We start from the raw sequence: 25,318 nt of genomic DNA on the forward strand, positions 1-25,318 counted from the left end.
TGGAAAGTGTGCAAATATATTTTCAAATAGTTTTCATAGCAATAATGATACAAAAATCACTGACAAAACAATTAACAAATACCTGAAACAAATTTAAAAAATGTACAAAGTTGTGAGTAAAAAGTACACAACAGCTACGTCATCCACAAATACAGTGCATAGTGTTATACATCTTTAGGTGCTGAAAGGTGGAAATGCTTTCGGGTTTGTTTCAGCTTGTAAACTACATCAGGAAGTAGGAACATTTACAGAGAAGGTTCTACTCACTGAAACAGATACCATTTGGTAAAAAAGTTCTCAATTGTAAATATGTACATGGTATTTTATCACTGATTGTGTTTTGATCACACAAACAACATTTCAAATTGTGAATACAAAGTCAACTATCTTATATCAGTTTTCAGGTACATTCGATTCTCATGTAAAAAAAAAAAAAATCCAAATTGGCTACAAAAGTCTAAAGAAGTAAATGTACAGACACGTCAGTGATGTGTAGCTTCCTCGTCCGCATATACATTTCTATAAAATAATAAAAGTTATCAATACATAAAGAGCAACTTAACTTTAAACAGCATAAATTAATACAAGAAGCAATCATAAACATCAGTGGGCTTGTAAAATCAACAAATGGAGAGAATACAAGTCACTGACATTTTAGAGGAATAGACATTTGGTTCAGCGATGTCGTGATGTGTTTTCTGTACATTCCAGCTGAAGAGAGCGTTCGTTAACAAAACATCCACAGACAGAGATTCTGTCTTAGACAAAGGCTCTGCTCGTCTGTGGCGGTAGCTTGTCGTCTTTATCTTAGAGACTACACTGGCTCCATTCAATGGTTCCTGTCTGCCTCAGGTCTAGACATAGAACACGGTGTGTTGATCATGATCGAGCTCAAAGTGAGCAATCTCAATGGGCTGGATCCTACCTTTAGATACGTGTTCTTATCGTTAGGATTCTGCACAATGTACGTTAACCTCTTTTTCACAACTATGCATTTCAACATCAAAGGAAAGGTTTGGCCAATGGACATATTTATTTACCTGCTTAAAATAGCAGTCTCGAGTGTCTGTGCTTAGTTGAGCTCATGTGTATGTATAATGAGTTGTGTGTGCTGTATAGAACTCAAACCGTATTAATATCAGAGTTCTATGGACTCAAATCTATCTCAGACACTGTACGTCAGTTAGTAAGTTGACGTTTTCTTCAGAGAACAACCCTCTCAGCTTTTCTCTCAGGTCAGAAAATGGACAGGTACTTTCGTGAGCCCCTGACAGAGCGTGTATAGGCCAGATGTAACACTTCCCCAGTAGCAGATAGGACTGATGAGTGGGGGAAGACAATGTTCAAAGTAGTAGCTGTGTTATGCCGCCACACAGCGGTTGGGCCGACGAGACATGACGTAGCCTCGGTGACACACACAGCGATAGGAGCCGTCTGTGTCGATGCATTGGCCGTTCGCACACGCGTTGTCAGGATCCACACATTCATTGATGTCTGGGCATAGAAGCAGAACAAAGACACAATTGAAAACACATGCATGTGAATCAGTGAACGTCCAAATGTGTGTACAGTGCAACCCCTTCACTTTTCCAAATTTTGTTTTACGTTACAGCCTAAAATGGATCATATTGTGTTTTTTCTCCCCCTTGTCAATCTACGGTACACAAAATACCCCATAATAACAAAGCAAACACATTTTTTTTAGACATTTTTGCTTCAAAAATAGATAAATAAGGAAATATTACATTTACATAAGTATTCAGACCCTTTACTCAGTACTTTGTTGAAGTATCTTTGGCAGCGATGACAGCCTCGAGTCTACTTGGGTATGACGCTACAAGCTTGGCACACCTGTATTTGCAGAGTTTCTCCCATTCTCTCTGCAGATCCTCTCAAGCTCTATTAGGTTGGATGTTTGATTGGGTTCAAGTCCAGGCTCTGGCTAGGCCACTCAAGGACATTCAGAGACTTGTCCCGTTGTCTTGGCTGTGTGCTTAGGGTCGTTGTCCTGTTGGAAGGTGAACCTTCGCCCCAGTCTGAGGTCCTGAGCGCTCTGGAACAGGTTTTCATCAAGGATCTCTCTGTACTTTGCTCCGTTCATCTTTCCCTCGATCCTTAGTTACACAGTCGCTGCCACTGAAAAACATCCCCACAGCATGATGCTGCCACCACCATGCTTCACTGTAGGGATGGTATTGGCCAGGTGATGAGCGGCGCCTAGTTTCCTCCAGAAGTGACGCTTGGCATTCAGGCCAAAGAGTTAAATCTTGGTTTCATCTGACCCGAGAATCTTGTTTCTCATGGTCAGAGTCCTTTAGGTGCCTTTTGGCAAACTCCAAGCGGGCTGTCATGTGCCTTTTACTGAGGAGTGTCTTCCGTCTGGCCAGGCTACCATAAAGGACTGATTGGTGGAGTGCTGCAGAGACGGTTGTCCTTCAGGAAAGTTCTCCCATCTCCACAGAGGAACTCTGGAGCTCTGTCAGTGACCATTGGGTTCTTGGTCACCTCTCTGTCCAAGGCCCTTCTCCCCTGATTGCTCAGTTTGGACAGGCGGCCAACTCTAGGAAGAGTCTTAGTGGTTCCAAACTTCTTCCATTTAAGAATGATGGAGGCCACTGTGTTCTTGGGGACCTTCAATGCAGCAGACATTTTTTGGTACCCTTCCCCAGATCTGTGCCTCACTCAATCCTGTCTCGGAGCTCTACAGACAATTCCTTCGACCTCATGGCTTGGTTTTTGCTCTGACATGCACTGTCAACTGTGGGACCTTATAATATAGACAGGTGTGTGCCTTTCCAAATGATGTCCAATCAATTGAATTTACCACAGGTGGACTACAATCAAGTTGTAGAAACATCTCAAGGATGATCAATGGAAACAGGATGCACCTGAGCTCAATTTCGAGTCTCATAGTAAAGGGTCTGAATACTTATGTAAATAAGGTATTTCTGTTTTTATTTTTAATAAATGTGGGAAAATGTCTAAAAAACTGTTTTTTTTGCTTTGTCATTATGGGGTGTTGTGTGTAGATTGATGAGGAAAAAATATAAATGAATCCATTTTACAATAAGGCTGTAATGTAACAAAATGTGGGAAAAGTGAAGGGGTCTGAATACATTCCGAATGCACTGTATGTTCTGGTAGATGTGTAAAACGGTAAATCTATACAAAATCTATGACATTTCTAGGTTCTCCATTGCACTGGTAAATCTAAAGATTTTACTGTAACATAAATGTCAATCTGAGAATAGATTTAAAGGCATAAGGTCCGAAGGACAAGTGAAAGGCAGGGAGTTTTGCATATAGACAATTGCGAATAGTTGAAGGGTTTGTCTTGTGGATTGTGTGAGGAGGGATACCTACCTATGCAGGCCATGGAGGTCATGTCCAGCTCGTAGCCCTCGTAGCAGTCACACGTGTATCCCTCCGCCACCCGGATACACCTGCCGTTCTCACAGCCGTGCAGTATCCCACAGTCCTCTGTGCTCAGGCCTGCATACGGCTCATATCGTCCTGGAGCGGGGAGAGGAGGAGATGGTCAGAACTATGAACAGATAGCTAATCAAACAAGCATTCTTCACAGGGCCTAGGTTAAGTTCACATATTAAAATGAATGTGAAATATTTTGGGTAATGCAGCAGCATTTGCAAAATGATAGTAGTGCCTTCCAGCAAGACTACTAATTTGACCTATTGAAAGCCCTAGGGGCTACAGTTACAACAGTAAATCCAGTAATGCACAATAAGAGAGGGCTTACTCTCATAGACTCTCCGTGGGCCACCACCACCACCACCTGGCCCCTGTCTGTCAGGGAACGGAGGGAAAGGGGGTCCCACACGCCAGGGTTCTGGCCTCTCCTCCTCACTATAGGGGTCACTGTCCGGGAGGGGGGCCAGACTCAGAGGGAGGCCCTCTCGGCTGGGGGGAAGGGGTCGCGCCCCAAAGGCAAGCTCAGAACGAGGGTCTGGGAGGGTCCGGAAATGGGGTCTCGGAGGAGCATCAGGCGGGCCGTAGTCGTCCTCGTCATAGTGCCGCTCAGGACTGGGAGGGAGAAATCCAACATGTTTGATGAGAATATATGTTGCGTCTTACATGATACAGTGGGGCAAAAAAGTATTTAGTCAGCCACCAATTGTGCAAGTTCTCCCACTTAAAAAGATGAGAGAGGCCTGTAATTGTCATCATAGGTACACTTCAACTATGACAGACAAAATGAGAAAAGAAAATCCAGAAAATCACATTGTAGGATTTTTAATGAATTTATTTGCAAATTATGGTGGAAAATAAGTATTTGGTCACCTACAAACAAGCAAGGTTTCTGGCTCTCACAGACCTGTAACTTCTTCTTTAAGAGGCTCCTCTGTCCTCCACTCGTTACCTGTATTAATGGCACCTGTTTGAACTTGTTATCAGTATAAAAGACACCTGTCCACATCCTCAAACAGTCACACTCCAAACTCCACTATGGCCAAGACCAAAGAGCTGTCAAAGGACACCAGAAACAAAATTGTAGACCTGCACCAGGCTGGGAAGACTGAATCTGCAATAGGTAAGCAGCTTGGTTTGAAGAAATCAACTGTGGGAGCAATTATTAGGAAATGGAAGACATACAAGACCACTGATAATCTCCCTCGATCTGGGGCTCCACGCAAGATCTCACCCCGTGGGGTCAAAATGATCACAAGAACGGTGAGCAAAAATCCCAGAACCACACGGGGGGACCTAGTGAATGACCTGCAGAGAGCTGGGACCAAAGTAACAAAGCCTACCATCAGTAACACACTACGCCGCCAGGGACTCAAATCCTGCAGTGCCAGACGTGTCCCCCTGCTTAAGCCAGTATGTCCAGGCCCGTCTGAAGTTTGCTAGAGAGCATTTGGATGATCCAGAAGAAGATTGGGAGAATGTCATATGGTCAGATGAAACCAAAATAGAACATTTTGGTAAAAACTCAACTCGTCGTGTCTGGAGGACAAAGAATGCTGAGTTGCATCCAAAGAACACCATACCTACTGTGAAGCATGGGGGTGGAAACATCATGCTTTGGGGCTGTTTTTCTGCAAAGGGACCAGGACGACTGATCCGTGTAAAGGAAAGAATGAATGGGGCCATGTATCGTGAGATTTTGAGTGAAAACCTCCTTCCATCAGCAAGGGCATTGAAGATGAAACGTGGCTGGGTCTTTCAGCATGACAATGATCCCAAACACACCGCCCGGGCAACGAAGGAGTGGCTTCGTAAGAAGCATTTCAAGGTCCTGGAGTGGCCTAGCCAGTCTCCAGATCTCAACCCCATAAAAAATCTTTGGAGGGAGTTGAAAGTCCGTGTTAACCAGCAACAGCCCCAAAACATCACTGCTCTAGAGGAGATCTGCATGGAGGAATTGGCCAAAATACCAGCAACAGTGTGTGAAAACCTTGTGAAGACTTACAGAAAACGTTTGACCTCTGTCATTGCCAACAAAGGGTATATAACAAAGTATTGAGATAAACTTTTGTTATTGACCAAATACTTATTTTCCACCATAATTTGCAAATAAATTCATAAAAAATCCTACAATGTGATTTTCCGGATTTTGTTTTTCTCATTTTGTCTGTCATAGTTGAAGTGTACCTATGATGAAAATTACAGGCCTCTCTCATCTTTTTAAGTGGGAGAACTTGCACAATTGGTGGCTGACTAAATACTTTTTTGCCCCACTGTATATGTGAATGAGTGACTGTGGTGAAAAGGGCAGCGTGTTACATGTATCCTGAGGGCCGTCTGTATGGGCTCTCTGGGACGCTGAACGTGCTGGGCGTTCTGCTTCTGAAGCCAGACCTGCTGCCCCCTGGTGGTGTGTAGTCGTCATAGTCAGGCTGGGGGTACTCAGGCCTGCGGGGGATGGGGTCTGGGAAGGAGTCCGGTCCATAGGGCACGCGATACCCCACTCCTCCTCCTCTGCCGGGTCCTGGCCCTGGGTCCGGCCCGTAGCGGTCAGGGAAGGGGGGAGGGAACTCTGGGAGCCTCAGGAAGACGTTACAGCGAGCGTCATAGTCCTCTGACAGAGGGAGAGAAGGAAAAGAGGCGTAGACCAAAAATGACACTTTAAACATGCCCATAAACACAACACTGTTTCGCAACACAGGGCGCCATTTTGCTTCCATCTTATGAAAAAAATGCTAACACAGCGGATTGTTCAATGTAAATACTCATCCACATTCAGCGTGGCCGTAGTAGCGCATCAGTGAGTGTGCGGTCAGTCCAGTAGTACCTGAGTCTCTGGCAGGACACAGAGCACACTGCAGTCCCCAGCCCTCTCCATACAGACAGCAGCACTCAGTGAAGGTGACCTGTCTGCCCAGCAGGGGGCTCTGACACACTAGGTCTGCTGTGACATACTCCCAGCAGAACGATAGGTTCTCATCTGGAGACAGTAGGGATAAGACAGGAATTAGGAGGGGAAGGGTGAGATGAAAAAGAGAGACAGTTAGATGAATAAAAAGCAAGATGGATAAAGAGAGGCAAAGAAAGATGGAGAAGGGGAGGTGGGAAAAACGAGGAAATGATAGATGGGGAAAAGGAGGAGAGAGATTGTGAGAGATCTCACAGCTTGAGCTAATAAGTGACATTTGAGTAGTGTGGACTCATAAGGTGAGAGTGATTGGGGACTCCCGTCTCCCAGTGTGTGTAGTCTTACCCACGGCGAGGCCAGTGGAATTGACACAGCTGCGCCGAGTGTCGTCCAACACAAGAGGGGGCTCGCAGGAACAGAAGTATGAGCCTAATATGTTGAGGCAGATTCCCCCTGGACAGCTGTCCTCCCCTGCCTCACACTCATCAACATCTACAGAGAGAGAGAGATGAGATTTTAGGAACCTACCCATTATGTACATCCCATTAAGTTCAATCATAAATTATAAAGTCTGGGTCAAAACAGCCCAATATCACTGATAAAGAAAGGCCGCTAACCGATGCACTCCAGAAACACGTCGTCGTAGTAGTAGCCAATGGTGCAGTAGCAGGAGTAGCCAGGGATGTTGTTGACACATACACCGCTCTTACACACCTCAGGGTGGAACAGCTTACACTCATCCACATCTGTGAGAGGAGAGAAAGGCCTGGATTATAGGTACAGGTCAAGCATGACTACAAATCATGTGTGTCAAAATCAGCCATTATTGACAGCAACTCTGGAGAAATGAGAGTTTAAGTGCCTCGCTCAAGGCCAGATCGACAGATTTTTCAATTAGTCGGCTCAGGGACTTGAACTAGTAACCTTTCGGGTTACCGGCCCGAATGCTCTAACCGCTACCTGCAGTGTAGTTACCTTTGTAGCTAAATGCTCCTGGCCCGGTAACATATCCTCGTCCGCTGGGGCACAACGCCTGGTGCTCGGCTGGACAGCACCCACAGGAAACAACAACAAGACATATCAGAAAGGAACACTTCACGACATCAGGGATAGCTTTTTCTGAGGGGGATGTAACTCCAGGAGTCTACCATAGACATACATATTGACTTTAGTCTTATACACCCTAGAGGTGACAGGAGGCTGCTGAGGGGAGAACAGCTCAACGTAATGGCCGACATGGAGCAAACGGAATGGCATCAAACACATGGAAACCATGTGTTTGATGTATTTGATGCCATTACCACGAGACTGTTCTCCCCAATTAAGATGCCACCATCCTCCTGTGCGAGAGACATAGTCATACCATAGACATACTATTGACATCAGTGTTGATCACTGGTCCCTACCTGTGCCTAGCTGAGGACAGGGGTCATACTGGCAGCCCATGCCCCAGCCCTGGCCCACGGTGCAGCAGCACTCCTGCTGGGTGGTGTTGCGGGCCAGCACGCTGCACGAGCTCTGCTCCTCGGTGTTGTAGTAGCACTCCCTCAACTCGCCAGGCCGGGCAGGGGGCAGCTGGGACGCATCGAGCCAACGCTGGGGACCGAGACCGGTGGTGGAGGAAGACGAAGAAGAGGAGCCGCCGCCAGGGAATGCTGGACGACCTGTGAGACACGTGGATGTGATGTTTGAGGGTTGAGGTGCGTGTGGTTACGGCTGCGTTGCTGACCACCAAGACAATGTAGCGTTCCCTCATGAACAGCAGGGGGCAGCAACGTCAAGGTATTTGAATGGGCACTTGTTGCACAAACTGATGTTAAATGCCAATAAAACTGTGATGGCATTTGAAGCAGGGAAAGTGTTATTCCCATCAGGGAGTAGAAATGTAGATTTTCGTACGGTAAAAAACAAGCTTATCTAGATAATCCTCGAAAAGCACAATAGTGTTGGACAGCGTACAGTACCTGGTCGGGGTGTGCTGAGGCACTGTCCTGAGCGCGTATCAAACTCCTCCCCCTCTCCTGGACACTCACACATGAAGGAACCATCCACATTCTCACAGCGCGCCGCGCCACACACGCCCTGCATAGTCTCACACTCGTTTTCATCTAGAGAGAGAGAGAGAGAGAGATAGAGAAAGAGAGAGAAATAGTGTGTGAGAAAGAGATGGAGAGAAAGGAGAGCGAGAGAGAGAGAAAGAAAAATATGGGTCGAAAAGGTATAACCATGTAGGCTAAATCAAGCAAAGACAATGACAGATGATAGGACAGCAGAATGGTAACGTTTGTACTCTTATCAGAGACTCGTGCACCGGTGTTGAGACGTACCCACACATCCCTTCCCATCGCTGGTGGCTGTGTAGCCCTGGTCACACATGCACTGGTATGTTCCAATTAGGTTCTGGCAGAATGCATGCTCCCCGCATACAGTTTCATTGGCACACTCATTGATATCTGTGGGAGAGAAGAAGAAACAGAAGTGGGGAGAGAGATGACATCACTCCTATATGAATCTGAAATATGGTCTCTAGCATGGTCACTGTCTTTATTATAGTTAGAAGGATACACTTGATTCAATTATTTAAAGGTATAAAGCAACAGTTTGGTGAAAACAACACAATGAGATCCATCCCTAGATCTTTTTCATAATGTGTGTGTGTGTGTCGGTCTGTGTGTGTTACAGATGCATATCTTGGCAAGGAAAGGCGAACGGCAGTCTTGTGACTGAGCATCTGCACGGTGAAAGCCTCCAACCCGAACACATCAATCAAACACAGCTGCCATGATGACCAACCCCTTACGGCCCGCCCTCAGCCTGAATCCCACATCTGTGTCCAACCTGCCAACCATTCCTACACAAACTATCATGGCTAAACTGTATGACAGTATAGTGAGGACGGCATTCAATCTCTATTGATTGAGTTCCACTGGACCTCTCAGTAGCATAATAAATAAAGTGGATTAATAAATAAGAGAATAATCAAAAAAATACATTCTTATATGTGGACCAGACTTAGTAAAGGATGAAGTCGATGAGGATGATGAAGAGATGGAACTGACCGACGCACTCTCCGGTGCGGGTGACCCGGTAGCCCGGCTCACAGGAGGTGATACAGCGGTAGGAGCCAATGGTGTTCTCACAACGTTGTGACCGACACACTGCTCCCTCTGAGCACTCATCTACATCTGGGGGAGAGAGAGGGGGGATCACACACACACACACACACACACACCCACACCCACACCCACACACACACACACTTCAGCATCCCCATAGGCTCGAAAGCTGTGCGTGTTACATAAAGGGACACGTAGTTTCGTAAGGAACACACGTTTTCAATGGTCTGTCTACGGTGGATGATGAACAGTGCAGAGTAGTTGAGGTGTTGAGTTACCCAGACAGGCTGTCTTCTCTGGGTTGGTGGTGAATCCCACTTGGCACTGGCACTGGTAGGAGCCCTCTGTGTTGACACAGCGCCCATCCTGGCACGCCCCCGGGCCTGACCTGGCACACTCATCCACATCTGGACCCGCAATGACAACACGCCATTACATCACCACAGACAACCCCGCTGTGCCTACCGCCAAGCTAAGCAATCCTTTATCATGACGTTGTGCCCATGTCGTTTCATTTGATGTCATTCACTGTGTGAGAGGCTATGAGCAATATCATCTGTGTAAAGTAGCCGATAAGTGATTATTTGTAGAAGTGATTATAATTATAAGTGATTACTAGTATAGCCCTGCTAAGAGTTGTCAAAGTTAATGGGCAGTTTAAATTGCAGAGTAAACAACCCATACGTGTTGTGTCTATGTCATGAGTAGAGACTTCTCCATTCTGCAGGTTTAAGAGTAGCCTACAGCAATGCCAGTGGGACTTAGGTGTGTGTGCGTGTGTACGAGATGGCGTAGAGGCCTCACCCAGGCAGGAGCTTCCGTTGCTGCTGGTGGTGTATCCCTGGGAGCACACACAGCGGTAGGAGCCCTCTGTGTTCACACACTCTCCCTTTGGGAAGCAGTACTCCCCCTCTAGACACTCATTGACGTCTGTGAAGAGACAAGACAAACCCGCGCTACAATATGACACAGAAAAGAGACAGCGACCCGCAGCGTGGTATATACACATTATCAAATCACATCACTGACATTGTAGCGCTTATCACCGTCGTCGGTACTGACCTCTACACTGGCGTCCGAGGCCAGCGGTTCTGTAGCCTGGCTGACAGTCACAGCGGTAGGAGCCGTCCGTGTTCACGCACAGCCTCGCTACACCACAGGTGTCAGGGCTCTGGCATTCATCCACATCTGAGGAAGGGAGAGGAAGGGAGAGAGGGGGGGTGCTCATTGGTACTGGCACGCACACACACACACACACCACTGCTTCATGTATAGGCCTTTCTGTCCCCCCTAATAGGGGTTAAACAGCATTCAAGTGGTTTCTCTTAAATCAACACAGCACCAATCGATTCTGTCCCTTATGGATATAACCTTTTGACAGTGAAACCTCGCCAACGAGTCATCCATCCATTCCCAAGTGTTACATCCATACCCAAGGTGTTTTTGATTTACACGCTATCCCCTTTGAAGTCTAAACATCTGTTGCAGACTCTATTGGCGCACATCGGCCCAGTCCAACAGCCAGACTTCTATTGAATACCTCTGAGTGATTCTCATATCACAGCAGAAACAGTACATTCATATGCATTTTTAATGTGGTCTCTTGTTTTTTTAGGTAGAGGCAATGAACCCTGGTGGGATGGAGCACGGTGTCCTGAAATGATACTAGGGCTGATGATTTGTGTGTCCCACGGGACAAAAAACTGCTTGGAAGTGAGTAAGAGGAGTAACAGAAGCCAGCAAGGGTGAAGTGAGGAGAGAAGAGGAGAGGAATGCTGAGGAGAGTGCTGACTGCAGTGTGGAACTGGGGCTAGAAGGCCAATGGGTGGCCAACCCCCTTTGCTCACTCATCACCTACTGTAGGATAATGAAAAATTGCCCGGTCACATTGCTCTGTGCAGTTTATATAAACAGCTGTTGAAACGGCTCGATTCTGCAGCAAACTTTACTATGGCGACTGTCTTAGTCAAGCTGCATCACCAATAACACCAACAGTGTTAGTGATATGATTGTCTGATTCCATAAAGCAGTATGAATGGAACGCAATCTCAAGTGGAAGGCGTGTGTGAAAAAGAGTTTGGCGCTAATTTTGGTCTGGTGAGAAGCATCTCCTGTCTCATTCTGCAGAGTTCAACATTGACTCATTTAATCTCTTTGAAAACGTGTTTCCTTATTAGACAGAAATCTGCCGCCGTTTACAAATCACCTCCTCCCCTTGGCTGTAAAAGAGCCATGGCCTTCCTTCCCAGAAACAAATGCAACAGGCAAGTGTGAGAGCAGCAAAACACCTTGAAAAAACATGTCGACTACATGGACAGAATGCCTTGATTTTACTTGATATACTGCCTAACAGACAGCTAGTCTTACCTGCGCATAACCCATCTTGCATACCGTGGCCAGCTTTGCAGGCGACACACTTGTAGGAGCCTTCAGAATTCACACACCGTTGCCCAGGACACTGTGAGGGGTCTTCACATTCATCAATGTCTAAAATGAAGCAAGTGGAGGTCACACATCTAACAGAGTGATATGGAGCATGAGTCATCATGTAAAAGACAGACACATGCAGCCTTACCAATACAGATGCTGTCCTGTAGTTTGAACCCGGTGCGACAAACACACTGGTAGCTACCCGGGGTGTTTTCACAGCGACCGTTGGCACATAGGTTGGAGGTCTGGCGACACTCATCGATATCTGTGTGAAAGAATTAACATCAGTATTGATACAATTAACAATATGGAATACAAATGTGTGTGTGTGTGTTTGTCTCTGTGTTTCTCTGTGTGTGTGTGTGTGGTTGAGAAGGTTGTTCACCTGTACACTGTCCGTTTCCAGCCTCAAAGCCTGGGCTACATGCCACACATTTGAAGGAGCCCTCAGAGTTGATGCACTCCTGACCAGGACACTGCAGAGCGTTCTCACACTCATCCACATCTGGAGAAGCCAACAGATGTTATTCTTTACAATCTCTTAATGAAGTCGACAGAACAAAGGCCACATCTAGTAGCGTTTCACTCGATTACGTGCTAAAGGAAGTCACACATTTGACTGCTCTTCATCGGCTGAAGTAATGTGCATGTTCAACGTGCAGTCTCACCTCCGCAGGTGTTGCCCTGTAGCCTGAAGCCAGATCGGCACGCACACTTGTAGCTTCCAGCCGTATTCTCACAACGGTCGTAAGCACAGGGAGTGGGGATGTGGAGGCACTCGTCAACATCTGCAACAACAACAAAAAGAACGAAAGATTTAAAAAAATACTTATGCTTACAAACGGCTTATTGTGTAAGTGATCGGATCTACATGAATGAGTGTTGACATTTACATTTACATTTTAGTCATTTAGCAGACGCTCTTATCCAGAGCGACTTACAGTAGAGTGCATACATTTTATTACATTTTTACATTTCTTTTTACATACTGAGACAAGGATATCCCTACCGGCCAAACCCTCCCTAACCCGGACCCGTTGACAAAGGCCATGTTGTGTCCTACCTGTGCAGTGTCTGTCGACCAGCCCAAAGCCTGGCTTGCAGGACACACACTTGTATGAGCCCAGGGAGTTCACACACTCCTGGCCAGGGCACTGGGACGGGTCTGCACATTCATCCACGTCTCTACAGGTATCACCGTGTAGTCTGTAGCCAGTGAGACACGCACAGCTGTAGCTACCCTGGGTGTTCTCACAGTGACCGGTGGTGCACGGGCTGGGGGTCTGACCACACTCATCTATATCTGTAGGAATGGAGAGGAGATTGCTGAAAAGGTAGTTGCCAATTTCAAATACACTCTAAATGGATGTACTAATGAATGGATGGATGAAAAAAAAATAATCACAGGCATACCTCAGAACACACAGAGGCAATGGGATTTTACCTGAGCATTGTCCATTGATCATGCTGAAGCCTGGCTTGCAGGACACACAGTTGTAAGAACCCTGAGAGTTGACACAGGCCTGACCAGGACACCTCAAAGGGTCCTCACACTCATCCACATCTGAAACAGATAAGAGCCAGAACATTAATAGACGGGCAGAATTTTATTTTCCATAGATTGATTGTTCCTTTCGCTGACAGGTTCAAAAAGAGGGAATGTAGGTAAATACATTGGGTGGAGTCATCGCTGGTACCTGTGCAGGTCTTGCCTTGCAGTTTGTATCCTGTGTGGCAAACACACCTGTAGCTCCCAGGAGTGTTCTCACAACGACCATTGGTGCAAAGGCTGGGGGTCTGACGGCACTCGTCAACATCTACAACAGGGGGCGACACAGACCGTTAGTGAAAGGTTATTATTTGGTTTTGTGTATGACTGCTTCAGGACAAGGGGTGTTACCTGAGCATTGCTCGTTGAGCAGGCCAAAGCCTGGCGGGCAAGACACACACTTGTATAATCCTGGAGAGTTGACACAGGCCTGAACAGGACACCTCAAGGGGTCCTCACACTCATCCACATCTGGGGAAAGGGAGAATGATAGACAGGAAGTTGAATATGTCCAACTGACAAATAGTATCATTTCACAAACATCACACAATCGTTGGTGAGTGAAGACGGCAACATATACAGGACAGCACCTTCAGTAGTGAAATAATGTTGAATAGATGCAGAGATAGCTTCCTTACCTTTACATGTGTTGCCCTCTAGCTTGTACCCAGTGCGGCAGACACATTTGAAGCTACCAGGGATATTCTCACAGCGGCCGTTGTTACAGGGGTTCGGAACCTGCCGACACTCGTCAATATCTGTGCCACCAAAAAAGTTTGTCCTTTACTCAAAGACTTGACAGTTAACAGTTGTCTATTTTCGTCTAGAATGATGACAAGGACTACTGTACAGCTATCACAATCGACATAACATTCCTTATAACAGTCACAATCATGAAAATAATACTTATTGACTGCTGATGTTGAGTACGCGTCCCCTCTTACCTTGACACTGCGTCTGTTTGAAGTTGGCTCTGAAACCAGCAGGACACACACACCTGTAGCCGCCTGGTGTATTGTCACACTCCCCAACGGAACAGGGACTGGGGGTGCGGAGGCACTCATTGACATCTAGAGATCCAGATGAGAAGAAAACAATAACACCACGAGGGACTCTCAGAGAACACTGACCAGAGTACCAGACCCCATTTCCTAACCCTTGACCTCCAAGTAGATCACAAGGCATTCCAGGGGGATGCCAGGTCTCTCTCTATACCCAACAATACAGAGTAGCTGTTGTCTGAATAAACGTCAAGCGCACAGCTGCCGTGGCCAGCGACCGTGTGTGTGTGAGTGGTGTGTACAGTGGGGCGGGGCTGTACCTATACAGCTGGTGCCCTGGGGTCCCGGCTGGTATCCAGAGGGACAGCTGCACCTGTAGCCCCCTTCTGTGTTCTGGCAGCGGCCGCTTCCGCAGGGCGGAGAAGACGCCGTGCACTCGTCTATGTCTGAAAGGAAAGGGGGAATGATTGGGGTTAAAGAGGTCAAGAGGAGCCTGACCAACCCTACAAGTTGTAATCAAGCGGCCCCTCAGGGGAGGGGATTGCAGTGAGATGCTTGTGGTACCGTAACCAGCCTGAAACTGACTCATCCATAATAGCTAGCACATGTTCAATGACCGCACACTATAAATACAGCTGAGGCCCAGTACAGCATCAGGAATAGCCAACATTGGGATGTGTATGTGTGTTTGATGCTTCCCAATAGTAGCTAAATAGTTCAACTAGCAACAGTGCCCTAACAAAACGACATTCACCTTGACACCGAGTCTGCTGAGCGTTGAGTTGGTATCCCTCGTTACAGATGCAGGTATGTCTCCCTCCGGGCTGGTCCACACAACGGCCCTGTCCACACACCTGGGGCATGGTCTCACACACACCACGCACTGCACGCCCAATCAGATGCACGTAGACACACACACACACACACACACACACACACACACACACACACACACAGCTTGTCTGTCACCGTTTCAAAAACGACTCCAAAGTGTGATCTTAGTAGTCATCTCATCCATATCAGCCGCCTGAGGTTGTGAGAGGGAAGAGGGGATGACACAGCCACGGCGAATGATGTGAGGAGCTTCTGATTTCATCTGGCTGCCTGATCTCTGTTTACATTGAAGAGCTGAACAACGAAGCTCTGACATACACTCATCCCATTCCACGCTCTTTGAAAAAAATGGTTCTTCGGCTGTCCCCATAGGAGAACCCTTTTTGGTTCAAGGTAGAACTCTTTTGGGTTCCATGTAGAACCCTCTATGGAAAGGGTTTTACATGGAACTCAAAAGGGTTTTACCCAGAACCTAAAAAGGTCCTTTAAAGGGTTCTCTTATGGGGACAACCCTTTAAGGTTCGAAATGGCACTTATTTTTTTTCTAAGAGTGCAGCTCATATATTTCTCAGGGACCATTATGAGGATTTATAGTCTCAGAACTCATTTGTTATGGGGCAGATTCCAGGCTGTGGGCATAACAGTGTTAAATTCCAGGTTACAGCACAAAACTGTCACCTCCCTCACAAGAAAAATAGTTAGCAGCTCTTTGACGGCCCCTCCTTGAGATTCAAACCTGCCAACATGTGATAAACTAACAGTCCGGTGGTGAGCAGTTGGCTAACATTAGGCAAACGTTTTGCGACACAAACAGAGCATTGTACCCATCTGTTTACTGCTTATATCTTGAGCCAGAGTTCCTGCGTGAGGGTACTCCCTCTTTGAATCTCTCTTTGTATTGCAAAGTGCATTAAAGAATGTAAAACGCCTTTTATCGACTGAGGTTTTGAAGTTGAGGTGTGTGTGTGTGTGTGTCAAATCAAATCCAAACCAAATTTTTATTGGTCACATACAATTGGTTAGCAGATGATATTGCGAGTGTAGCGAAATGCTTGTGCTTCTAGTTCCGACAGTGCAGCAATATCTAATATGTAATCTAATAATTACACAACAACTACCTAATACACACAAATCTAAGTAAAGGAATGGAATAAGAATATTTACATATAAATATATGGATGAGCAATGACAGAGCGTCATAGGCAAGATGCAATAGATGATATAAAATACAGTATATACATATGAGATGAGTAACGCAAGATATGTAAACATTATTAAAGTGGCCAATAAAGTCTGTATGTAGGCAGCAGCTTCTCTGTGTTAGTGATGGCTGTTTAACAGTCTGATGGCCTTGAGATAGAAGCTGTTTTTCAGTCTCTCGGTTCCAGCTTTGATGCACCTGTACAGACTTCGCCTTCTGTTTGGTAGTGGGGTGAACAAGCCGTGGCTCATGTGGTTTTTGTCCTTGATGATCTTTTTGGCCTTCCTGTGACATCGGGTGCTGTAGGTGTCCTGGAGGGCAGGTAGTTTTCCCCCGGTGATGCGTTGTGTAGGCCGTACCACCCTCTGGAGAGCCTTGCGGTTGTGGGTGGTGCAGTTGCCGTGATCCAACCCGACAGGATGCTCTCAATTATGCATCTGTTAAAGTGTGAGGGTTTTAGGTGACAAGCCAAATTTCTTCAGCCTCCTGAGGTTGAAGAAGTGCTGTTACGCCTTCTTCACCACACTGTCTGTGTGGGTGGACCATTTCAGTTTGTCCGTGATGTGTACGCCGAGAAACATAAAACGTTCCACCTTCTCCACTGCTGTCCCGTCGATGTGGATAGGGGGGTGCTCCCTCTGCTGTTTCCTGAAATCCACAATCATCTCCTTTGTTTTGTTGACGTTGAAGTGGAGGTGTGTGTGTGCATGCGTGTGTGGGACAGGGTCGGCTAAGTTCTCTAGTGGAGCCAGAAAAGGCCAGAGCCAGAAACACATCTGATGTCTTTGAAGGTGGATAAAACCAGCAGTAAAAATCGACGCTACCAGAGAATTCAACTCCATCTACCCGTGATTCGTAAGCACTCATTATTCTGTTCCATTCTAAATGTGAACTCATGCTTTCAAGTGCTATCACATAAAATGAGAGCAGAACGGACACAGGAAGACCAGTTGTCGTACTTCAATGGAGAACTTTGAGCTTTTCTCACTCCATAGTACAGACTCCAAACTATATACTTCTTTGTTCTTGATTCAGGTGTGAAGTACCATAGTTAAGAGTTCTAACAGGGAATGACATAGAGCTGGCAGTGTGAGAGGCCAGAAAGTTGAACCAGCATTTATCTGCAGTTGACCTAATCTTGGAGCCATTACTGTATCAAGATGAAACACTTTGTGGCTGTGGCGTTGTGGTGTATGATTTACGGTACCTGGCCTGGGGATGGGTGGGCGGGGCGTGACCAGAGATGGGAGGGGCTGGGCGGGTCTCACTGGAGATACTGGCCGTCGGTCAACTGGAGGCCATTGGGTCTGAGTGGGGGGCCGAGCTGGAGAAACCAAAACCGGACCTAAACATTTACTGAGAATGTCTAGACACATTAGAGCTTCCGCTTGTTGAGAAGAGGCAGCTTGATATGAATTGTCATTCTCACAGCCTTCTGGACACAAACATCAAACTTTAAACGTTCTAATTCTGTCTCAGTAGTTGATGTTGCTATGTGGAAATGACAAGAGTATATGAAGGGTTTGATTCCAAAACGCGATAAATGCTAATTTTTCATATTTGCATTTTTTCTATGTGTATGAATTATGGCAGTTCTCATACTTTAAAAACATTTACTTTAGAATGTTTTTTTTTTGGGTTGCAAAACGCAAAATATCCGTATTGTTTCATACCAAAATGTGCTATATCCAGAGACATGTGTTTAGAGAGTTAGATCCAGCGACGGGAAACAATAGACTACAGGCTGCAAACATATACGGAGGCCGCAAACAGCGTGCTGTGTCACTCCAACAATAAGAATCAATCCATTCTTGCAAATGAATTGCGACAGACTTTCATTGTCCTTATTATTCATTAAATCTTTCCAAAAGTGTATATAATCAAATTCAAACATTTTTTCATTGAATTATCCTCATGAAAAAACCTGTAAAACCACAATACAATTGTTCCAAAAGTTGCTTAAAATGTCCAAAAAGAAAACTCACATAGTATACACTACACTATTCACCCTCTGAATACAAATTGACTATGATATTTGCACAATTTAGTTTAAACAAATAGATAATTTGTATATTTACGTTTCAATACTTTATTACATGTAACTGTTTAAAACCCAATCTGGACACTTTGTCTATTGGAGTTCTGTTGGTTGGAGCGGATATATAGCGTTTGGCCACAAAGCATGATAATTTTTCTCTCTAAAATAAAATTACCTTATATATATATATATCATGTCTTCCTTTTCACTAGCCCATGTCATGGTAAAATGAAAAAAATCATAGATCTCTTTCATAAGATGTGGTTTTAATTAATGTCAATTTACAAACATTTCTGAAAATGGAAATGTTGCGTTCTGGAATGAAACTCTTCATATTGAGGAATCTCCTTGTGGTTGCTAGGGGCTAGGGGCTACTGTCTACTCACCTGTCACCACCCGGGTGGGTCCTGCTGTAACAGAGCTGGTTGGGATGTGTGGTCTGCCCTGGGAGGACAGGGAGCCTCCACCACCTGGCTGTTGGGGTCTGGTCGGAGTTGTGAGCAGAGTAGTGATACCTGGTTGTTGAGGCCTGGTTTGGGGAGTGAGAGAGCCTGAAGATTGTTGGTGACTAGTTTGGGGAGTCTGTGCACCACTACTGGCTGGTTGTTGTGGCCTGTTCTGTCCCGTTCTCTGGGATATGACAGGTGGACCTCCAGTCCCGTACTGCTCCAGCAACCTCTGGTTGAACTGGATGACAGAGGCAGAGTAGTGGTAGCCAGGCCCTGCTGGGCAGATCTCCTTGAAAGCAACTTTCACGAGCAAACAGAGAACGGCACAAGCAGGATTGAATTAGTTAGTATTAGTTTCATACCCAGACATATACACACTAATATATATATAAACTCAGCAAAAAAAGAAATGTCCCTTTTTCAGGACCCTGTCTTTCAACGATAATTCGTAAAAATCCAAATAACTTCACAGATCTTCATTGTAAAGGGTTTAAACACTGTTTCCCATGCTTGTTCAATGAACCATAAACAATTAATGAACATGCACCTGTGGAACGGTCATTAAGACACTAACAGCTTACAGACAGTAGGCAATTAAGGTCACAGTTATGAAAACTTAGGACACTAAAGAGGCCTTTCTACTGACTCAGAAAAACACCAAAAGAAAGATGCCCAGGGTCCCTGCTCATCTGCGTGAACGTGCCTTAGGCATGCTGCAAGGAGGCATGAGGACTGCAGATGTGTCCAGGGCAATAAATTGCAACGTCAGTACTGTGAGACACCGAAGACAGCGCTACAGGGAGACAGGACGGACAGCTGATCGTCCTCGCAGTGGCAGACCACGTGTAACAACACCTGTACAGGATCAGTACATCCAAACATCACACCTGTGAGACAGGTACAGGATGGCAACAACAACAGCCCGAGTTACATCAGAAACGCACAATCCCTCCATCAGTGCTCAGACTGTCCCCAATAGGTTGAGAGAGGCTGGACTGAGGGCTTGTAGGCCTGTTGTAAGGCAGGTCCTCACCAGACATCACCGGCAACAACATCGCCTATGGGCACAAACCTACAATCGCTGGACCAGACAGGACTGGCAAAAAGTGCTCTTCACTGACGAGTCGCGGTTTTGTCTCACCAGGGGTGATGGTCGGATTCGCGTTTATCGTCGAAGGAATGAGCGTTACACCGAGGCCTGTACTCTGGAGCGGGATCAATTTGGAGGTGGAGGGTCCGTCATGGTCTGGGGCGGTGTGTCACAGCATCATCGGTCTGAGCTTGTTGTCATTGCAGGCAATCTCAACGATGTGCGTTACAGGGAAGACATCCTCCTCCCTCATGTGGTACATCAGCTCATCCTGACATGACCCTCCAGCATGACAATGCCACCAGCCATACTGCTCCTTCTGTGCGTGATTTCCTGCAAGACAGGAATGTCAGTGTTCTGCCATGGCCAGCGAAGAGCCCGGATCTCAATCCCATTGAGCACGTCTGGGACCTGTTGGATCGGAGAGTGAGGGTTAGGGCCATTCCCCCCAGAAATGTCCGGGAACTTGCAGGTGCCTTGGTGGAAGAGTGGGGTAACATCTCACAGCAAGAACAGGCAAATCTGGTGCAGTCCATGAGGAGGAGATGCACTGCAGTTCTTAATGCAGCAGGTGGCCACACCAGATACTGACTGGTAATTTGATTTTGACCCACCCTTTGTTCAGGGACACATTATTACATTTCTGTTAGTCACATGTCTGTGGAAGTTGTTCAGTTTATGTCTCAGTTGTTGAATCTTGTTATGATCATACAAATATTTACACGTTAAGTTTTCTGAAAATAAACGCAGTTGACAGTGAGAGGACGTTTCTTTTTTTGCTGAGTTTATATACACTACTGTTCAAAAGTTTGGGGTCACTTAAACATTTCCTTGAATTTGAAAGAAAAACTCATTTTTTGTCCATGAAAATAACATCAAATTGATCAGATATACAGTGTAGACATTGTTAATATTGTAAATGACTATTGTAGCTGGAAACGGCAGATTTTTTTATGGAATATCTACATAGGCGTACAGAGGTCCATTATCAGCAACCATCACTCCTGTGTTCCAATGGCACGTTGTGTTAGCTAATACAAGTTTATCATTTTAAAAGGCTAATTGATCATTAGAAAACCCTTTTGCAATTATGTTAGCACAGCTGAAAACTGTTCTAATTAAAGAAGCAATAAAACTGGCCTTTTTTAGACTAGTTGAGTATCTGGAGCATCAGCATTTGTGGGTTCGATTACAGGCTCAAAATGGCCAGAAACAAAGAACTTTCTTCTGAAACTCGTCAGTCTATTCTTGTTCTGAGAAATGAAGGCTATTCCATGCGAGGAATTGTCAAGAAACTGAAGATCTCGTACAACGCTGTGTACTACTCCCTTCACAGAACAGCGCAAACTGACTCTAACCAGAATAGAAAGAGGAGTGGGAGGCCCCAGTGCACAACTGAGCAAGAGGAGAAGTACATTAGTGTCTAGTTTGAGAAACAGGCACCTCACAAGTCCTCAACTGGCAGCTTCATTAAATAGTACCCGCAAAACACCAGTCTCAACGTCAACAGTGAAGAGGCGACTCCGGGATGCTGGCCTTCAAGGCAGAGTTGCAAATAAAAAGCCACATCTCAGATTGGCCAATAAAAAGAAAAGATTAAGATGGGCAAAAGAACACAGACACTGGACAGAGAAAACCAGTCAGTATCTGGTGTGACCACCATTTGCCTCATACAGTGTGACACATCTCCTTCGCATAGAACTGTGGCCTGTGGAATGTTGTCCCACTCCTCTTCAATGGCTGTGTGAAATTGCTGTATATTGGCAGGAATTGGAACACGCTGTCGTACACAACGATCCAGAGCATCCCAAACAATGTCAAAGGGTGACATGTCTGGTGAGTATGCAGGCCATGGAAGAACTGGGACATTTTCAGCTTCCAGCAACATGGGGCCGTGTATTATCATGCTGAAACATGAGGTGATGACAGCAGATGAATGACACGACAATGGGCATCAGGATCTCGTCACAGTATCTCTGTGTATTTAAATTGCCATCGATAAAATGCAATTGTGTTCGTCGTCCATAGCTTATGCCTGCCCATACCATAACCCCACTGCCACCATGGGGCACTCTGTTCACAACGTTGACATCAGCAAACCGCTCGCCCACATGACACCATACACGTGGTCTGCAGTTGTGAGGCCTGTTGGACGTACTGCCAAATTCTCTAGATCAACGTTGGAGGCGGCTTATGGCTTATCTGGCAACTGCTCTGGTGCACATTCCTGCAGTCAGCATGCCAATTACACACTCCCTCAAAACTTGAGACATCTGTGGCATTGTGTTGTGTGACAAAACTGCACATTTGAGAGAGGCCTTTTATAGCCCCCAAACACAAGGTGCACCTGTGTAATGATCATGCTATTTAATCAGCTTCTTGATATATCACACCTGTCAGGTAGATGGATTATCTTGGCAAAGGAGAAATGCTCACTAACAGGTATGTAAACACATTTGTGCACAACATTTGAGAGAAATAAGCTTTTTGTGAGTATGGACATTTTCTGGGATCTTTTATTTCAGCTCATGAAATATGGGACCAACACTTTACATGTTGCGTTTGTATTTTTGATCAATGTACATACTGTGACATAGGCAGATGTTAACACTGGTCATTAGCTGCATTATGATTATCCATTGCCGGTCGAGTATGATGTGGAGGTTTGAATCAGAATTGGGATGCTCACCTGATCCAAAGTAGGGACACCTCTTACAGTTCTTGCCCCAGGCCTTGCCCACGCGGCTGCAGCAGCAGATCTGCTTGGTGATGTTCCTAAGGATAGGCACGTAGCAGCTACCAGGGCCAGAGCCAGAGCTCAGGATACGATAGCACTGGCCCTTATCCTCCGAGATCACCTTATGGGCTGCAAGGAGGAGGACATGCCAATGGGAGAATGGTAGAGAGAAGATAGCATTTATTATAGCCATACAGAAACAGCTTCATTTCCAAAAAGGCCTCAAGCAAAAGAATACACCAAACCCAACATGCAGGGTCAACACATGCTGATTGTTGATTGGTAATTTATCTTGAAATATAACGATGGTGTACTCTTCGTCTTTGCTTTTTGTGTCATGATTCTCTGGTACTTCTGGTACTTGATCTTAGCTTAGAAAACAGTAGGCATTCTGTTGCTTTAGTCGGGTTAAGAAACACAGAAATATTCAACTGAAGACAGACAATGAGTTGCAGAAGTACATGACGTCAGAAAAAAGAAGAAACGTCAGAAATAAATCGCTGTTAAATCATCGATTCAGATAGCAAGAAAACAGAAAAGCTCAAAGCATTCCCATTAACGTTTTGGCAACACATTGTTTAAAGATGACCGCTCAGAGTCAACGACGCACACAAAACAGACAGTTTCCAGCAGTTAGAGCCAAGTGCTGGGGCGGACTGGATAGAGAGGGAGCCCACAGACAAGCAGATACAAACTGCGTCAGATCCAAAGGCAACACACAGGGGTCACAGGCCAACCAGCATTTCAGAAGCACTAACCTTTGTAAAATGCCGGTTAGAATAAGCAGGCCAAGTGTCACAGAACTTCAGGAGCTGTAATGTCATGTTTATGATGTGCAATGTATGTTTTATGTATGATATAATACAGCACAGTTAATGTAAAGTATTACTGAATATTGTTCGATCTAAAAGTGTGTGGAATTTGAACTCATTTTTGGGATCAGAGCATGAATAAAGATAATGGAAATATTTATTGCATGAGGCAGTCTACTGTCCTACAGAGTTTCCCCTATATTAATTTAGCTGCTAAATCGTTGCCGCCACTCCAAAAGATAGAAAATGATTTTCGGGTAACTACAACATTTTCAGTGTAAACTTAAATGATTAAAACCATATATAAAAGTATGTAGAAATGATAATGGAGCTATATATAGCATTTTTTTGTTATTTTTACTATTTTCTACATCGTAGAATAATAGTGAAGACATCAAAACTATAAAATATAAAAAAAATATGGAATCATGTAGTAACCAAAAAAGTGTTAAACAAATCAAAATAGATTTTATATTTTTGAGATTCTTGCAAGTAGCCACCCTTTGCCTTGAAGACAGCTTTGAACACTCTTGGCATTCTCTCAACCGGCTTCATGAGGTAGTCACCTGGAATGCATTTCAATTAACAGGTGTGCATTGTTAAAAGTTCCTTCTTAATGCGTCTGAGCCAATCAGTCGTGTTGTGACAAGGTAGGGTTGGTATACAGAACATAGCCCTGGTAAAAGTCCAAGTCCATAATATGGCAAGAACAGCTCAAATAAGCAAAGATTATTATTATTATTATTTTTTTAACCAGGTAGGCTAGTTGAGAACAAGTTCTCATTTACAACTGCGACCTGGCCAAGATAAAGCATAGCAGTGTGAACAGACAACAACACAGAGTTACACATGGAGTAAACAATAAACAAGTCAATAACACAGTAGGGGGGAAAAATGAGTCGATATACATTGTGTGCAAAAGGCATGAGGAGGTAGGCAATAAATAGGCCATAGGAGCGAATAATTACAATTTAGCAGATTAACACTGGAGTGATAAATCATCAGATGATAATGTGCAAGTAGAGATACTGGTGTGCAAAAGAGCAGAAAAGTAAATAAATAAAAACAGTAAGGGGATGAGGTAGGTAAATTGGGTGGGCTGTTAACAGATGGACTATGTCCATCTGGATGAGTTGGACCGCAGAGTAAAGGAAAAGCAGCCAACAAGTGCTCAGTATATGTGGGAACTCCTTCAAGACTGTTGGAAAAGCATTCCTCATGAAGCTGGTTGAGAGAATGACAAGAGTGTGCAAAGCTGTCATCAAGGCAAAGGGCGGCTACTTTGAATAATCTAAAATGACAGTCCATCATTACTTTAAGACAGGAAGGTCAGTCAATCCGGAAAATGTCAAGAACTTTTAAAGTTTCTTCAAAAGCAGTCGCAAAATCCATTAAGCGCTATGGTGAAACTGGCTCTCATGAGGACCACCAGAGGAAAGGAAGACCCACAGTTAACTCTGCTGCAGAGGATAAGTTCATTAGTTACCAGCCTCAGAAATTGCAGCCCAAATAAATGCTTCACAGAGTTCAAGAAACAGACACATCTCAACATCAACTATTCAGAGGAGACTGGGTGAATCAGGCCTTCATGATCAAATTGCTGCAAAGAAACCACTACTAAAGGACACCAATTAGAAGAAGAAGAGACCTGCTTGGGCCAAGAAACACAAGCAATGGACATTAGACCGGTGGAAATCTGTCTTTTGATCTGATGAGTCCAAATGTGA

At 45.2% G+C, this 25,318-nt stretch overlaps 1 protein-coding gene across 1 annotated transcript in view; it reads right to left on the reverse strand.

The window, feature by feature from the left end:
* Positions 1-25,318, reverse strand: part of LOC120018388 (latent-transforming growth factor beta-binding protein 4-like) — a 49,537-nt gene continuing 24,219 nt past the window's right edge. The window contains exons 7-36 of the mRNA XM_038961560.1: positions 22,732-22,908; positions 18,890-19,252; positions 17,673-17,789; positions 15,185-15,313; positions 14,751-14,876; positions 14,374-14,499; positions 14,068-14,187; positions 13,781-13,900; positions 13,578-13,697; positions 13,325-13,444; positions 12,944-13,183; positions 12,549-12,668; positions 12,266-12,385; positions 12,026-12,145; positions 11,818-11,937; positions 10,513-10,638; positions 10,255-10,380; positions 9,729-9,857; positions 9,394-9,519; positions 8,662-8,787; positions 8,299-8,442; positions 7,741-7,998; positions 7,310-7,378; positions 6,952-7,080; positions 6,680-6,826; positions 6,254-6,406; positions 5,746-6,040; positions 3,758-4,041; positions 3,364-3,513; positions 1-1,494 (exon numbers count right to left, since the gene is read on the reverse strand). Of these exons, the coding sequence (XP_038817488.1) occupies positions 1,361-1,494; positions 3,364-3,513; positions 3,758-4,041; positions 5,746-6,040; positions 6,254-6,406; positions 6,680-6,826; positions 6,952-7,080; positions 7,310-7,378; positions 7,741-7,998; positions 8,299-8,442; positions 8,662-8,787; positions 9,394-9,519; positions 9,729-9,857; positions 10,255-10,380; positions 10,513-10,638; positions 11,818-11,937; positions 12,026-12,145; positions 12,266-12,385; positions 12,549-12,668; positions 12,944-13,183; positions 13,325-13,444; positions 13,578-13,697; positions 13,781-13,900; positions 14,068-14,187; positions 14,374-14,499; positions 14,751-14,876; positions 15,185-15,313; positions 17,673-17,789; positions 18,890-19,252; positions 22,732-22,908 (4,634 nt within the window). The 3' untranslated portion in view covers positions 1-1,360. The remainder of the gene's footprint in view (positions 1,495-3,363; positions 3,514-3,757; positions 4,042-5,745; positions 6,041-6,253; positions 6,407-6,679; positions 6,827-6,951; positions 7,081-7,309; positions 7,379-7,740; positions 7,999-8,298; positions 8,443-8,661; positions 8,788-9,393; positions 9,520-9,728; positions 9,858-10,254; positions 10,381-10,512; positions 10,639-11,817; positions 11,938-12,025; positions 12,146-12,265; positions 12,386-12,548; positions 12,669-12,943; positions 13,184-13,324; positions 13,445-13,577; positions 13,698-13,780; positions 13,901-14,067; positions 14,188-14,373; positions 14,500-14,750; positions 14,877-15,184; positions 15,314-17,672; positions 17,790-18,889; positions 19,253-22,731; positions 22,909-25,318) is intronic.

The sequence above is a fragment of the Salvelinus namaycush genome, chromosome 23, assembly GCF_016432855.1.
Source record: "Salvelinus namaycush isolate Seneca chromosome 23, SaNama_1.0, whole genome shotgun sequence".
NCBI lineage: Eukaryota > Metazoa > Chordata > Actinopteri > Salmoniformes > Salmonidae > Salvelinus > Salvelinus namaycush.